At 43.8% G+C, this 16,814-nt stretch overlaps 2 protein-coding genes across 2 annotated transcripts; one reads left to right on the top strand and one right to left on the bottom strand.

Annotated features, from left to right (window-relative positions):
- The first annotated feature begins 560 nt into the window (after window positions 1-560).
- Window positions 561-4,018, top strand: LOC118938227 (ATP-dependent RNA helicase DDX39A-like). The gene is made up of 4 exons (XM_036940515.1): window positions 561-703; window positions 1,220-1,419; window positions 2,234-2,361; window positions 2,791-4,018. Exons 2-4 carry the CDS (start codon window positions 1,221-1,223, stop codon window positions 3,085-3,087), a joined length of 624 nt encoding a protein of 207 aa, XP_036796410.1. The 5' UTR covers window positions 561-703; window position 1,220; the 3' UTR covers window positions 3,088-4,018.
- An 8,307-nt stretch (window positions 4,019-12,325) lies between these two features.
- LOC118938223 lies at window positions 12,326-16,371 on the bottom strand. The gene is made up of 5 exons (XM_036940511.1): window positions 14,945-16,371; window positions 14,496-14,588; window positions 13,277-14,334; window positions 13,075-13,186; window positions 12,326-12,810 (listed from the first exon to the last, which is right to left on the bottom strand). Exons 1-5 carry the CDS (start codon window positions 16,296-16,298, stop codon window positions 12,701-12,703), a joined length of 2,727 nt encoding a protein of 908 aa, XP_036796406.1. The 5' UTR covers window positions 16,299-16,371; the 3' UTR covers window positions 12,326-12,700.
- Between the last annotated feature and the right edge of the window lie 443 nt (window positions 16,372-16,814).

The raw sequence follows: 16,814 nt of genomic DNA, 5'->3' as shown, positions 1-16,814 counted from the left end.
CCTTCCACCCGAACCTGGCCCACCACAGGAAGCCCAGGAGGAGCGGAGATATCCTATTCGACAGCGAAGGGCACCTCAACAGCTTGACCTGTGAGTTGAGCTGGTTAAGGAGGTAACGGACAGTAAAACAAACACTTTAATATGTCCTAGATAAAAGGAAAGAAAAAGGACATTACCTGGGTTAGTTATTAGGACACAAACTCCATCTTCGGGGCAGAATAATCCCCTGGATTTGTGCTGGGCTCTGAAAAGTCTGCTTCAACCCAGTAGTTGAAAAATGTTTAAGAATGCATTGTTCAGATATTGCATTAGTAGTTACCTAACATATTTACCTTGTTCTCTGGGAGTTAAACACTATGGGGGAGGAGTGTAGTATCTGGGATCTACATCGGTTTAAATTTGTTACTGTGCTGTTACTAAGCAGTAATGCATTACAGCAGTGTTACGCTACTACACCTAATAGGAAATGCACATGCGCACTGGGGTGCCGCGAACTGTAGAGCACGAGGGGTTTTGACTAAACGAAAACTGCCTGGTCATTTCTCCACAACACAAATATTACATGAATGAGGAGGCGGCTGCCATTGTTTGTGCGGAGAGTGAGGCATGATTCCTTGTTCAACTTGATTGAATCGGGCAACTGGCTAACTACTGTAAACTGAGTTGCAGGGTGGTCGCTGGTCCAATCCTTGTTTCTAGCTAGGTAAATTGTAATGATTATGTGCCAAATGTATTCGCTTCCCATTTTGCGTACTGTCCAGCTTTGGCGGTGTGCGTGCGTCCTGCTACTAGCATTATTAGCAGCTAGCTAATGCTATGTAGGAATACACATTAGACGAGTGTTTCCCAAACTCGGTCCTAGGGACCTCAGGGGGTTTTGGTTTTTGCCGTAGCACTACACAGCTGATTCCAATAAGCATCAAGCTTTGATTGAGTCAGCTGTGTAATGTTGGGGGGGAAACGTGCACCCCTTGGAGTCCCAAGGACTGAATATGGAAAACCCTGTGCTAGACTAGGATTCAATTTAGAAAGTGAAATTACAAGAATTGGAATCCTCATGTAAAATAACTAAGGTTAGATGGTGAGGAATTGTACATAGATTATTGAATTGGCATTTCAATTACCCTTCTGAATTTACTGTATTGTTGATACAGCGCCCACCCCCAAACTAGTCTCCAGTCTTGCCTAGCTTCAACTAACGCAAGTACCCCTTCTCTAGAATGGCAGAGAACGACGTTGACAACGAGCTGTTGGACTATGAGGAGCCTCAGGTTGCCCCGGAGACCGCCACACCTGCTGGCAAGAAGGAGGAAAAGGGCTCTTACGTCTCCATCCACAGCTCCGCATTCCGAGACTTCCTGCTCAAACCAGAGCTGCTCCGCGCCATTGTCGACTGTGGCTTTGAACATCCCTCTGAAGGTGAGCCTCACAGGCACTTCCCACCTTCAACCAAAGACTGTTTTTGACTTTGTCCATTCTGTGTGTGTCAAATGGCATCCTATTCCTGACATAGTGTACTACTATTGAGCTGGGCCCATAGGGCTTTGTTCAAAACTAGCACTGTGTGTGACTGGGCCCTGGTGGAAAGTAAAGTAGGGTGTCATTTGGGACTCTGACAATGAGTTATCCATGTATGCCCCTTCAAGCATCACATCATACTTAAACTGGTCATCTCTGTATACCTGTCGCAAGACCCACTGGTTGATGCTTATTTATAAAACCCTCTTAGGCCTCACTCCCCCTCCCCTATCTGAGATATCTACTGCTGCCCTCATACTCCACATACAGCACCTGTTCTGCCAGTCACATTCTGTTAAAGGTCCCCAAAGCGCACCTATCCCTGGGTCGCTCCTCTCTTCAGTTTTCTGCCCCTAGTGATTTACAGTTTTATCTCAATCTCTTCATTCAAAGACTCAATCATGGACACTCTTACAAAGCAGCCACAACTGTCAGTGTGATGTGTTGTCTACCTTCTTTCCCTTTGTGCTGTTGTCTGTGCCCAATGTTTGTACAATGTTTTGTGCTGCTACCATGCTGTGTTGTCATGTGTTGATGCCTTGCTATGTTGTCTTAGGTCTCTCTTTATGTAGTGATGTGTGTTTTGTCCTATATATATTTTTTTTAAATGTTAAATCCCAGGCCCCAATCCCTGCAGGAGGCCTCTTGGTAGGCCGTCATTGTAAATAAGAATTTGTTCTTAACTAACTTCCCTAGTTACGTTTCTGTCTTTCAGTCCAACATGAGTGCATCCCACAGGCCATCCTCGGCATGGACATCCTGTACCAGGCCAAGTCTGGTATGGGCAAGACGGCTGTGTTTGTACTGGCCACCCTGCAGCAGATTGAGCCTGTGTACGGGCAGGTGAGTGGTTGAATAATGAAATTAATCTCTACCTTGTGGAAGCAGCAACTGAATTGCTGTTACATCCTCCCTCCTTTACTAAAAATAGCTTTCGATTGAGAATCCATTGAGTGCTTTGTAGTTTAGGAATAGGCTTAATCTGTATCTGGGGATACTTGCATAAGAAAGTGTCTAATCGCCAACTTTATTTAACCTTTATTTGGACTAGGCAAGTCAGTTAAGAATAAATTCTTATTTACAATGGCGGCCTACCCCGGCCAAACCCTAATGACGCTGGGCCAATTGCAGTCTGAATTTGTTCTCCTTTTAATCTCACTGTTTACACTGCTGTTCTATCCTATTGGATAATCTTGTGTGCTTTTTGTTTCTCTGCTGTCCAGAGAGTTCTGTATTAAACATCCTCCCCTACCTCTCTCTCTGTCTATACAGGTGTCTGTGCTGGTGATGTGCCACACACGAGAGCTGGCCTTCCAGATCAGCAAAGAGTATGAGTGCTTCTCCAAGTGCAGGCCTACCGTCAAGGCAGCCGTGTTCTTCGGGGGCCTGTCCATCAAGAAGGACGAGGACGCGCTGACGAAGAACAGCCCCCACTTTGTATTGGTAACGCCCGGCCGCATCCTGGCCCTCATCCGCAACAAGACCCTCAACCTGAAGAACGTGAAGCACTTTGTCCTGGACGAGTGTGACAAGATGCAAATTCAGACCACAGTAGGACGGGGGGGCTGATGCCAGATGTGAGTGACGGGAGCAAGGAGTAAGTTGAAACGTCACAGAGGAACGGTCAATTGAAAACGTGTTCCAATGTACCTACTAGCATACCACTTAGAATGCACTTCTAATACACTGTCCTACTAAGTAGTAGTGGATCTTGGAACAGAATGGGATAGATGGTGTGACTTAAGTAAGGATTTAGCCAAAACGTAGGAAAGTATTTACATTTTATGTAGTCCCGTGGTTATGTACATGTTCTGAAACTTAAAGTTGCAGTTTTACACACACACAGATGAACCCATCTCCCTAAATTGCACTTTGAAGAGGCAATCGGCAGTATAAACATTAATGAAGCATCTTCCTCGCTCCTGTTTTGGAGGGGTAGGTCTGGAGAAATTTAACCACTCTGAAATTCGTAGAGCTATATGCAAGGACTGACCGTCAATGATATCAGAATTATCATTTTGACCATGTTTTGAGACTATATAGTTTATTTTTGCGTTTACTTTGTTTACAAGCATTGGAATGAAACAAGCTTGTATTTTGGGTTCTGATGGGGTACGAAAGTTGAACTAAGCTCATGGGCATTTGTTATTCTTTTAATTTTAAATGTCTAAAAATGGATGTAGAAACTGCAGATATCCCCCCCCCTTTTTTTCAAGGGATTTTGGATATGGCTTAATATTCATGTAAAAAGTTCCAGTCTAGCACATCTATGCTTTGTCTTTTCGTGACTGTCTGTCTCACAAATGGCCAGAGTTGACCCTCTCTTCACCTGGGTCTGGGGCTCTGGACATTTTCGGGAGGAACAGTCCTGGCATTAAAGCTATAATGAAAAATAAAGTTCCATCCAGCTCTAGTACTAGTAATTGATGTTCACAATCAGATTTGTAGTTCTTCATTCACCAACACAGAATGTGGTTTACTCCTTTTTTTCACTTAATGTGGCTAGGTTTATAAAACTGCCCTAAATAGTGACACTTTCCCCATGTTCTATTCATTAGGGGCACACTAGCAAAATGTTTAGCACTGGAAGTCCTGGTAGTCCCTCCCTGTGTTTGGTGCTTAATGAATATCTCCTGTAGCCCATGGAGGTGTTTGTGGACGATGAGACCAAGCTGACGCTGCACGGCCTGTAGCAGTACTACTGCAAGCTGAAGGACAGCGAGAAGAACCACAAGCTCTTCGACCTGCTCGACGTGCTCGAGTTCAACCAGGTACGGACAGAGGTCTTTTCAGAGACGTAATTTATAAAACATAAGTGAGTTGAATGTATTTTGTCCATGGATTTGAAAGTCACGTTTTTAAATACAATTTTACTCATTCAAGTGAACTAAGTCTATGCACTGACAAAGTTTCTGCCTGTGAGTTTTATGCCCTGTGTTTTTCGTCTTCAGAGTGTACATTTATTTGACCAGGGTAAAGCCAGGGTGCCATATCAGATGCAGCATGGGTTTTGTGCCCCATGTTTGTCTTCGGGGTCTCACTGCCATTTTCTCCCCTGTCTGAAGGTGGTGATCTTTGTGAAATCTGTGCAGCGCTGTGTGGCTCTGTCTCAGCTGAACTTCCCTGCAATCGCCATCCACAGGGGCATGGCCCAGGAGGAGAGGTGGGTTCTGATGGAGAGGAAAAAATCACTGGCTAAACCCTACAGTCTATGCACTTGTTAAAATCTGAGCCGTTTTGATTGGTATAAGCAATATTAGGATATTGCTTACACTTCAAGTCATCTCAGATATTAATAAGTGCATAGGGTTTAGGGGTAGATTTGGGATTGGGTCTTGGCTTTCATTGGGAATTTCTGATTTGGACAAAAGAATGTCCTCGACTTTTCCGTCCTCTTATCCGTAAACCGATAAGTGGTTGAGGAGTGTCAAATCGTTAGGAGGCAAACGGTGTCCTCGCCTCCTGCTGAGGAAGCATAAGTGTCCTTTGCTGAAGTTGAGATCTACCCCTCCCCTTTCAATCAGCTGTTTACTCTGAGAAGCATGCACATATTTAAAACGATAAGTAGCATATCGTTTTTATCCATACAATGTCTAGCTAAATGTCTTTTACTACTTTACACATTTTAATTTGGGATTCCACCCCTGTTAATGTCATTTGCATTAAATATGAATGGAGTCTAATTTCATACAAGCACATTTCCTCCTCTCCTCAGTTACTGTTGACTTTTTTTCAAAAGGAGGAGAGGAATGAGGAGTTGCACAATCAAATTGAGAATCTCATTTACTTGCACATTTTCTATAATAGTCATGTAGAAGAAGCTGTTATCCAAAGGGACTTAACAAGAACTTTCTCTCAGACAACATGTTTGTGGGTCACAGTTTCAGTGTACCCACAGGAGTGAAGCAGGATGTATAATGCCTGTTCTACTTATTCTAAATCTATGGGTGCCCCCCTTCCTCCCCCAGGCTTTCCCGGTACCAGCAGTTCAAGGACTTCCAAAGGCGGATCCTGGTGGCCACCAACCTGTTTGGCCGAGGGATGGACATTGAGCGCATCAACATCGTCTTCAACTACGACATGCCCGAGGATTCTGACACCTACCTGCACAGAGTGGCCCGTGCAGGCAGGTTCGGGACAAAATTAATTATTTCGGTCCATGGCCCTGTACAGCAGATGTTATCTAGAATCGAGATTAATCTCTTTGATGGTAAGCTTGAATGAAGAACAGACACATTTGGGCTAATTAGCTAATATCATGTCATCTGGTGAAGCTCCCTCAGACTACCCAAGTTCCCTAAACGCAACCACATTTAGAAGAGGAATTGCTTCCTGAATTCCTAGTGTAGCAATAAGCGACCTCCTGATAAATCACGTTTCCATGAATACCAAGGGGAACATGGCTTTAAAATACACACTTCCACCATCCTCCCTCCAAAGGAATTGCAAAGCAATGCGATGTGACTAATCATTTATTCTGCAATGGTAGTGAGTGTATTGTCGGAGGGGGGCTTGGCCGATCTGACCCTGATCAGGTCTGTGATTCAATAAGATACAGATTAAAAGGATCACCAGCACTGCTGCGTTAACCTCAAATGGATTACAAACAGATTTAACACTGTACACCAACATAACCCCGGATGCCCTTGCATTTGCCTAGGCATTAACAGAAAATACACACATAAACGATACACGGTATGTCCATGGGATCAGTTTAAGCCTCACTTTCCCAAAGTAGATGAACCAACCAGATCCTCTGTTCTGGGGCACTGATCGAAACTGATATGGGACCAGTATAGTTAGTGTGGCATCAAAATGAAACCATCTGACCTATTACTATTACACCTGTGCCACTTTGGTACAATAGCCCCAGTACATTGTGTCACTAGTTGATTGTGTGTTCATTCAGCTCTATATTAACACCATATGAAACCTCCCTCTGGGGTTACAGAACAGGTCTGGATAGTTTGCCACACACACTGGAATGGGCCAATAGTGAGGTGATGTTAATTATTCTCCCAGAGAGAGTTAACTGAGGTGAATCATTCCAGTACATTACCAGACACCAGTGATCCTAGAAAACAAGTGCAACCAAGACAACCGCTCTGGTGAAATGGTTGCCCGGGCTTGTTTATCATAATAAAGGGCAAGGCCCTGTTCACCTGACTAGGTGGAGAAATAGATGGGGGGGGCGTGGTATTGGGCGTGGCCAACAGTGCCTTCTCCGACCAACATTTTTAGAGGCCCTCCCATGGCAGCAGAAACAAAATGTTGCTGTTTTAAAACAATTTTGTCTGCTATTCGCAATTCTAGACATTTTGCCATGGGGAAAATAAAGTATTTTACAGTTTAATTAAGCTAGTTTCCTGCAATTCTACACATTTTGCCATGGCTTGTGTTGTGTTCTTATGCTACACTTCATGACCAAAAGCTTGTCAAACATCTCATTACAAATCATGGGCATTATTATAGAGTTGGTCCCCCCTTTGGTGCTATAACAGCCTCCACTCTTCTGGGAAGGCTTTCCACTAGATGTTGGAACATTGCTGCGGGGACTTGACTTGCTTCCATTCAGCCACAAAAGCATTAGTGAAGTCGGGCAATGATGCTGGGCGATTAAGCCTGGCTCGCAGTCGGTGTTCCAATTAATTCCAAAGCTGTATACTCAAAGGACCATTATTGGCTTGTTTTAACCACTCCTATATAAATGGTAGATTATCAGACACGCAACAAGAAGGTCTGATATCATTATTACTGAAACAGGACCCAAGTGGTGTATATACAGTGCCTTGCGAAAGTATTCGGCCCCCTTGAACTTTGCGACCTTTTGCCATATTTCAGGCTTCAAACATAAAGATATAAAACTGTATTTTTTTGTGAAGAATCAACAACAAGTGGGACACAATCATGAAGTGGAACGACATTTATTGGATATTTCAAACTTTTTTAACAAATCAAAAACTGAAAAATTGGGTGTGCAAAATTATTCAGCCCCTTTACTTTCAGTGCAGCAAACTCTCTCCAGAAGTTCAGTGAGGATCTCTGAATGATCCAATGTTGACCTAAATGACTAATGATGATAAATACAATCCACCTGCGTGTAATCAAGTCTCCGTATAAATGCACCTGCACTGTGATAGTCTCAGAGGTCCGTTAAAAGCGCAGAGAGCATCATGAAGAACAAGGAACACACCAGGCAGGTCCGAGATACTGTTGTGAAGAAGTTTAAAGCCGGATTTGGATACAAAAAGATTTCCCAAGCATTAAACATCCCAAGGAGCACTGTGCAAGCGATAATATTGAAATGGAAGGAGTATCAGACCACTGCAAATCTACCAAGACCTGGCCGTCCCTCTAAACTTTCAGCTCATACAAGGAGAAGACTGATCAGAGATGCAGCCAAGAGGCCCATGATCACTCTGGATGAACTGCAGAGATCTACAGCTGAGGTGGGAGACTCTGTCCATAGGACAACAATTGCACAAATCTGGCCTTTATGGAAGAGTGGCAAGAAGAAAGCCATTTCTTAAAGATATCCATAAAAAGTGTTGTTTAAATTTTGCCACAAGCCACCTGGGAGACACACCAAACATGTGGAAGAAGGTGCTCTGGTCAGATGAAACCAAAATGTAACTTTTTGGCAACAATGCAAAACGTTATGTTTGGCGTAAAAGCAACACAGCTCATCACCCTGAACACCATCCCCACTGTCAAACATGGTGGTGGCAGCATCATGGTTTGGGCCTGCTTTTCTTCAGCAGGGACAGGGAAGATGGTTAAAATTGATGGGAAGATGGATGGAGCCAAATACAGGACCATTCTGGAAGAAAACCTGATGGAGTCTGCAAAAGACCTGAGACTGGGACGGAGATTTATCTTCCAACAAGACAATGATCCAAAACGTAAAGCAAAATCTACAATGGAATGGTTAAAAAATAAACATATCCAGGTGTTAGAATGGCCAAGTCAAAGTCCAGACCTGAATCCAATCGAGAATCTGTGGAAAGAACTGAAAACTGTTGTTCACAAATGCTCTCCATCCAACCTCACTGAGCTCGAGCTGTTTTGCAAGGAGGAATGGGAAACAATTTCAGTCTCTCGATGTGCAAAACTGATAGAGACATACCCCAAGCGACTTACAGCTGTAATCGCAGCAAAAGGTGGCGCTACAAAGTATTAACTTAAGGGGACTGAATAATTTTGCACGCCCAATTTTTCAGTTTTTGATTTGTTAAAAAAGTTTGAAATATCCAATAAATGTCGTTCCACTTCATGATTGTGTCCCACTTGTTGTTGATTCTTCACAAAAAAATACAGTTTTATATCTTTATGTTTGAAGCCTGAAATGTGGCAAAAGGTCGCAAAGTTCAAGGGGGCCGAATACTTTCGCAAGGCACTGTATATAGATCCAGTCCATTAAAAAAATTGGAGACCTCTTACACTTCAGTGTTGTGATGCAAAAATCCTAGCAAAATGCTTGGCACATAGAATTTAAAAAGTATTGTCAGATATTATTCATCCTAATCAGACAGGTTTTTAACATGGGCGATACATTGGAGATAATAAAAGACAAGTACTGGAAACAATAGAACACTATGAAATATCGGGGACACCAGGCCTGGTTTTCATAGCTGATTTAGAAAAGGCTTTTGATAAAGTACGACTGGAGTTTATATATAAATGCCTAGAATATTTCAATTTTGGGGAATCTCTCATAAAATGGGTTAAGGTTATGTATAGTAACCCTAGGTGTAAAATAGTAAATAATGTCTACATCTCAGAAAGTTTTAAACTATCTAGAGGAGTAAAACCAGGTTGTCCACTATCGGCATATCTATTTATTATTGCCATCGAAGTGTTAGCTGCAAAGATTAGATCAAACAATAATATTAAGGGATTAGAAATCAGGGGCTTAAAAACTAAGGAGTCATTGTTCGCTGATGATTCATGTTTTCTTTTAAAACCACAATTGGAGTCTCTCCACGGCCTCTTAGAGGATCTAGATACTTTTGCTATCCTCTCTGGATTAAAACCAAATTATGATAAATGTACCATATTACATATTGGATCACTAAAAAATGCACATTTTACATTACCATGTAGTTTACCAATTAAATGGTCTGACGGAGATGTGGACATACTCGGTATACAAATCCCAAAAGAAAGAAATTATCTCACTCCAATAATTTTTTATAGAAAGTTAGCAAAAATAGATAAGATCTTGCTACCTTGGAAAGGAAAATACCTGTCTATTTGTGGAAAAATCACCCTGATTAACTCCTTAGTTATATCACAGTGTACCTATTTGCTTATGGTTTTGCCTACACCTAGTGACCTGCTTTTTAAATTATATGAACAAAAAATATTCAATTTTATTTGGAACGGCAAACCAGATAAAAATTAAAAGGGCCTATTTATATAACGAATATGAATTCGGTGGGCAGAAATGATTAAATATTAAAGCATTAGACCTCTCACTAAAGGCATCGGTCATACAAAAGTTATACTTAAATCCAAACTGGTTCTCTAGTCAATTGGTACGAATGTCTCATCCTATATTCAGGAAGGGCCTTTTCCCCTTTATTCAGATTACACCTGCTCACTTTCGGTTGTTTGAAAAGGAAATAATCTCCAAAATATCTTAATTTTTTTAAACAAGCCTTAGAAAGTTGGTTGCAATTTCAGTTTAATCCACCTGAAAGGACGGAACAAATAGTACAACAAATATTGTGGTTAAATTCAAATATACTAATTGATAAAATTGTATTTATCGAAGAAATGTTTAAAAAAGGTATAATTTTAGTGAATGATATCATAAATAGGACTGATGGAGTTATGTCACACATGCAGCTAACACAGACATATGGAAATGTCTGCTCTACCCAAAATTACAACCAATTAATTGCAGCATTACCACAAAAATGCTGTGCCATATAAATTGCAAAATAGTTGGGAAGAGATTTTCGATGTACCCATTCCATGGCACATGGTTTATGAATTGATACGCAAAACAACGCCGGATTCAAAACTTTGAATTTTTCAATATAAATTACCATACAAAATTCTTGCAACTAATAGAATGTTATATATATGGGGGATACAATCTTCCCAGCTCTGCAGAATCTGCTGTGAGGAGGCAGAGTCATTAGATCATTTATTTTGGTATTGTCCATATATAGCTCATTTTTGGTCACAGGTCCAGGAATGACTGAAGAATTGCAACATTTGCCTAGAACTAACACTACAAATAGCAATACTGGGTGATTTGAAAAGCCATAGTCAATCAATCAATAATATAATAATTATTTTGGCAAAAATGTTTATTTTTAATTTACAATCTGTAGAAGCTATGAGAATAGGAAGGTTCAGTTCTTTTGTGAAGCATCACAGCACAGTTGAAGGATATATGGCAAGTAGAAATCCGAAGTGGATGATGTTGAGAGACAGATGGGAGGGGTTGAATGGAGCTGAAGGGTGGGACTAATAACAAGATAAACAATGTAAAGCATACCGGATCTGTAGGATGTATATAGGTTCGGAGCTTTTGTGAAATAGCATAGTTACAAGTATAAATCAAACTGGAAGGACATCAGAAATAGAGGAAGGACTAAGAACAAACAAGAGAGAACTGTTGTGGAGTAGACTGTGTCTGTAGAATGTGTATAGGATGTGTGGATTGAAGGTAGAGGCAGAAGTGTTTATTAGTTTACTTCAATTGGGGGATCGGCGGTAGGGTTTGCGGGGAATAATAATAAAGGTATATTCTTTAAAAAAGTATGTATGTCTATATAGGTATGTGTATGTGTATATATATATATATATATGCATGCGTGTATGGATATATATATTTACCCAAAAAATATGGGGGATTGGAAATGATGCAGACAATTACATTGGAAGCAACATTCTATCCGCAATATTAAGCTAAAAGAAAAAAAAGCTGTTCGATGAGGTTAAGGTCAGGGCTCTGTGCAGGCCAGTCAAGTTCTTCCATACCAACCTCTGAAAACCATTTATGTTTGGAACTCCCTTTGTGCACGGAGGCATTGTCATGCTAAAACAGGAAAGGGCATCGTAAAGAATGTAATTGTATGCTGTAGCGTTAAGGATTTCCCTTCACTGGAACTATAAATGGCCTATCCCGAACCATGAAAAACAGCCCCAGGCAATTCGTTATTCCTCCTCCCAGCATTAGTTGGCACTATGCATTGTGGCAGGTAGCGTACTCCTGGCATCCGCCAAACCCAGACTTGTTCGTCGGACTACCAGCTGGTGAAGCGTGATTCATCACTCCAGAGAATGCGTTTCTACTGCTCCAGAGTCCAATGGCGGCAAGCTTTACGCCACTCCAGCCAATGCTTGGCATTGCGCATGGTGATCTTAGGCTTGTACTTATATTCACACAGGACACCAGATAAGACAGGAGAAGTACTCCAGATATAACAAACTGACCCTAGCCCCCGACACAAACTACTACAGCATAAATACTGGAGGCTGAGACAGGAGGGGTCAGGAGACACTGTGGCCCCATCTGATGATACCCCCGGACAGGGTCAAACAGGAAGGATATAACCCCACCCACTTTGCCGAAGCAAAGCCCCCACACCACTAGAGGGATATCTTCAACCACCAACTTACCATCCTGAGACCAGGCCGAGTATAGCCCACAAAGATCTCTGCCACGGCACAACCCAAGGGGGGAGCGCCAACCCAGACAGGAAGATCACATCAGTGACTCAACCCACTCAAGTGATGCACCCCCCCTAGGGACGGCACTCTATAGTGCTTTAGAGATTTATTCCCTCTAAAAAAATATATAAAATGAGGGAATTATTCAAATGTAACTCTTATTATGTCAATTGCAATTAGGTTAGGGCATTATTATAGCCTATACTGGCTATAACGACTGGCACAGTGAACATACTCATAACAATGATACTGTAGTAGACAGCAAATTGACCTTAAGAATCTATAGCATGCAGGTGGGTCTTTAAAAAAAAAACTCAAGAAGAAGATCAAAATAGATGCAAGTTGTGTTTATTTAATTAAATGTGGTGTAATAAAATGAGTTGTGAGTAGGGGGGGTTGTCTCCCTCCCTCTTCTGTTGGCTTTGAGAGTTTATTTAGAAAGTGGGTTGGGGGAGGTGGCAGCAGGGTTTTCCCAAACTCGTCTTCTGAACAGTTACTTTTGTATTTTTTTTTTGCAGGGGAAGCAAAATAGTTTTGCCAGGGCGGCTGTGATCCGCGGGAGGAGAGCCTGTTTTTTCTTAGGCTCATCTGCAGCCACAGTACCTGAACAGGTGACAGAGAACAAGGCATGAAATCAGGGTCGTGTTCATTAGGGTACACAGTAGCAAAATATTTTGAAATGGAAAACAAAAACAAGCATTTGTTATTGGCAAGTTCAATAAAGTTCCTCCCTGTTTTAGTCTGCGGTCTTCCATTTAGTGGCTAATGAATAAGACTCTGATAACTTCATCATAGTCTCCCATTCATACATTACAATAGTGTGCTGAAGACAGATGCACATGTTGACTGACAGAAATGAGGACTTACTATCATTGCCAAGAGGAGACACCTTGTTCTTCTTCTGGTTCTTGTTATTTCCTCGCTTCTTCTTTCCTGACTTCCTCACTTCTTTCTTCATAGCCTCTTCCTTCTCTTTTTTCTTAGTAGAGAGAGAAACAGATATGAGTCGATGCCTCACAATCAAACAGCCCAAATAACTAAACGATCTACTGGTTCTTGGCCGTCTCACCTGTGTGGAGGTGAGGTCTTTGCAGAGGGCGCTGCTGATGGGCTTGGTGCTTTCAGAAAGGTAGCTAATTACCTGGGACTTCTCAGAGATGGCTGAGCTTACACTGGTCTTTTCCAAATCAGTGCTGTCATCAGCCATCTCCTCTAGGTCCTCTTCTAGGGTTTCCCTCCAAGCCAGGAGCTCCTCTGTGAAGGTGACGTCACTCCTTGAGGAGGTAGAGGAGTGTGACCTCCCACTACCACGGCTCCTCCTGGCTCCAAAATGGCCGTTGGAACTCCAGTCCTCGGAATAGTCATCTATGACTTGTGTGATGGTGTCTGTCATACACCTGATGGCTCCCTCGCTACCAGAGCGTGCGGCACGCAGTTGAGCCCGGTTGGAGTCCGAACGCAGGGACAATCTTTTAGCCAAAGTCTTCACGATGGTCTTCACCGCATCCTCCCCACTGAATTGGATGCTCTCCTCCAGGCCAAAGATGACAGAGATGTCAGCATACTTCAGGGCATGCTGGACCTCCACAAAGAGATCCTTCATCAGCCTGAAGGGGTCATTGGCCCTCCTTGTCTGCGGGGACTCTGAGGCCTCCAGTCGGCACATGATGCCGTGGAGAATAAACTTCAGAGTCTGGGGGCTCATGACGGTGGCCGAGGGAGTGCTGCGAAGGAGGATGTCCTCCTTGCCTGGTAGGAGGGAGGGAATCTTCTCCAGGGGGTCCTGTCTGTTCTTGGTGGGCATCAGGGAGATGTCACTCATCTCGGAGACCTCAGCTTCCCCCACCTCTTCTTCCAGGGTCTGGGAAGGAGCTGCCCGTGCTGAATGGGTGGTCGTCACAGAGTCGTCCTTCATGGAGGTGCTGGGGACTACCTCTTCTTCATCCAGGCAGGGTCTGGGCAGAAAACCGTCCAGAGTCTGGGCAGGAGCTGCCCATGCTGCCTGGGTTGAGGTGGAGGGTTTAGGGTATGAGACAGTCATGACACTTACAACCACCTCCTCTTCGTCCTTGGGTGAAGAGGAACACGGAGAGCCAGGAAACCTTTCCCTGGCACCGGAATCCAATCCTAAGAAAACACACTCATATTCTGAACTGGTTCAAAGCCACATCCATGTATAACACTATGCAGTATCTAGTACATTTACTATAATGGTAATACACTGGTTATTATATAAGTTATTACATGGTTATTACTGGTCATATGGGCAAAACAGGTTATAAGTGTACCTTTCTGGATGATGAGCCTGGCCTTGTAATCGTCGTTGCAGGTACTGTTCAGGATGTCTCCCACCCTGGTGGTCAGGACCTGGCAGACGGCCCCTAGTCAAATCAAAATGTATTTAATGCAGGGGTGTCAAACTCATTCCATGGAGGGCTAAGTCTCTGCGGGTTTTAGTTTTTTCCTTTCAATTAATACCTAGACAACCAGGTTAGAGGAGTTTCTTACTAATTAGTGACCTTAATTCATCAATCAAGGGTGGAGTGAAACCCTGCAGAAAACCGGCCTTCTATAGAATGAGTTTGACATTTGATTTAAAGTAATTCTTCACACATAACATATCTCCAAACACTGTATAGAAAAAAAGAGGAGAGAGAAATTGAAAATACCATTACTGACAATAAGAGAAAAGAAAGGAGAATGCGGGTGAAAAGACGGTAAAAACAACATAACTAACCTAGTGCCTCCTTGTTGTTATCAGAGAGGGAGAGGGAGCTGGAGGACTGGAGGGTCAGGAAGCTGCCCCTCTCTAACAGAGCGGCCCACCTCCCACGGGACTCTGCCCCCTCCTCCTCTCCAAGGTCACGTGACCAGGTGGAGTCGCTGTCCCACAACTCGTTCTCGCTGGATGTGGGGGTCTCCCCCCAGCCGTCCCTATACATCCAGTTGAAGTTGTCATTCCACATAATGTCTCTACCCGGTGGGGTGGTCGGCAGATCCAAGAAGTTCTCCAGCAGATTCTTAATGGCCCGTTGGATGAACATGTACAGCACATTTGTGAAAAATTCATCGGAGAGCCTACGGTTGGCAGCCAGGTCTTTCAGGATGGGCTCGGACCTGCTCTGGCGGGCCATTGGCCTCCTTCCCATACCGGTGTCCAGAAGCATCTGATACACCTTGCAGATGAGCTCCTTTCCAAAGTAGTGGACCTTCCCCCTGAAGATCCTGTTGACCAGCTTCCATGAGGACAGGATCTGCCCTAGGGGCTCCACTGGTGGGGTTAACTTCATGTCCGTGATGTCATTCAGTGAAACATCATCCTCACTGCTGAACTCCTGGTGGAGTTCCCGGTCAGTGTCGGAGTGCGTCAGATGAAAAATAACATCAAAGATGTTACTGGCTGTGACTCCTGTCTCTCTGTGGCCGGTGGTAGGAGCGGTGGTCTGCCTACTTCTTCTGCCGCCATGCCCAGACCGGGGAATGCTGGCAGTCTGGGTCGTGTCTATCTCCCCAGCAGGGCTGCTGGTCTCCCCAACTTCCCCTGGCCTCTCCCCAAGCAGGGCAAGGGCAGGGAGGGACCCCTCGCTAAGGACTTTATGGACGTCGCTTTCCTTGGGCTTCCTCTCTGACCCCAGTTCTCCCAAATCTGGCATATTGGACCTGCTCGATCCCTGTGATAACCCAGGGCATCTCCCATTCCGGCTGCTGTTGCCTCTTCCAGACCTCATGTGGTGGATCCGTCTGGCGGCCTCCTGGGCACTCTCACAGGCGTCCCTGAACAACTCTGAGAAGATGCTGGAGAGCCTCTCTTCGGTCAGACTGATGTCTGGATGGGTGTTCTCCAGGTCATCCTCAACAGAAAAGAAGAGGTCCTCCTGGGCCCTTTTCAGGATGTTACTCACAGACAGATCTGCTACGCCCAGAAGCTCCTTGTCGGTCTCAGAAGGGGGAGTGGGCGGCTGACCACCCAGGAGCCTTCCCTTCGGCTCAGAACTCCGCTGGTGGAACTCCCTGGAGATGATCTGGAGCTCACCTGACCCCCAGCGGGACGAGTTTGATGACTCTGGACTGGATGTCCTGATCAGAACCATCACTGGGAGGAACACCTCATTGGAGACACACACCACCCACTTGATGATCTCGTCCAGGTCACCTATTGTCACGTTCTTAGAAAGAGAAACAGAAAACAACAAAATGACAGCTAGTAGTTTTTATGTTAAAAAAATTGTTTTCACATGATCACTCCACCTTTGAAAGCAGAAGAAATGGGGGACTTACTATTTGTTTGAGGAAGTTCCTGATAAGCTTTCTCTTACTGGAAAACAAACAAACAAACCAGGAATCATTGGCAACTTAAACTAGTGCTTACATAGATAATATTTTTTCTGCACATAATGAGGTTCACAGCAGGACTCACGGGTGAGACTTCAGGAAGTTTGTTAAAGAGAACACCTCAGGTCCAATTTGACGGGAGGCATCATCGCTCTTAGCCTCGGACGTGACATCACTCTTTGGGGTCAGGAGGTCATCAACAGATGAAGAGGAGATAATTATCTCCCCATCAGGTGTCAAGGGACATAGGGGTTCTGAAACAGAAGACAGTCAGA

Source organism: Oncorhynchus mykiss, chromosome 13, assembly GCF_013265735.2.
Source record: "Oncorhynchus mykiss isolate Arlee chromosome 13, USDA_OmykA_1.1, whole genome shotgun sequence".
NCBI lineage: Eukaryota > Metazoa > Chordata > Actinopteri > Salmoniformes > Salmonidae > Oncorhynchus > Oncorhynchus mykiss.
The sequence above is the reverse complement of the archived record's forward strand: the minus strand, read 5'-3'. Positions and strand labels throughout refer to the sequence as shown.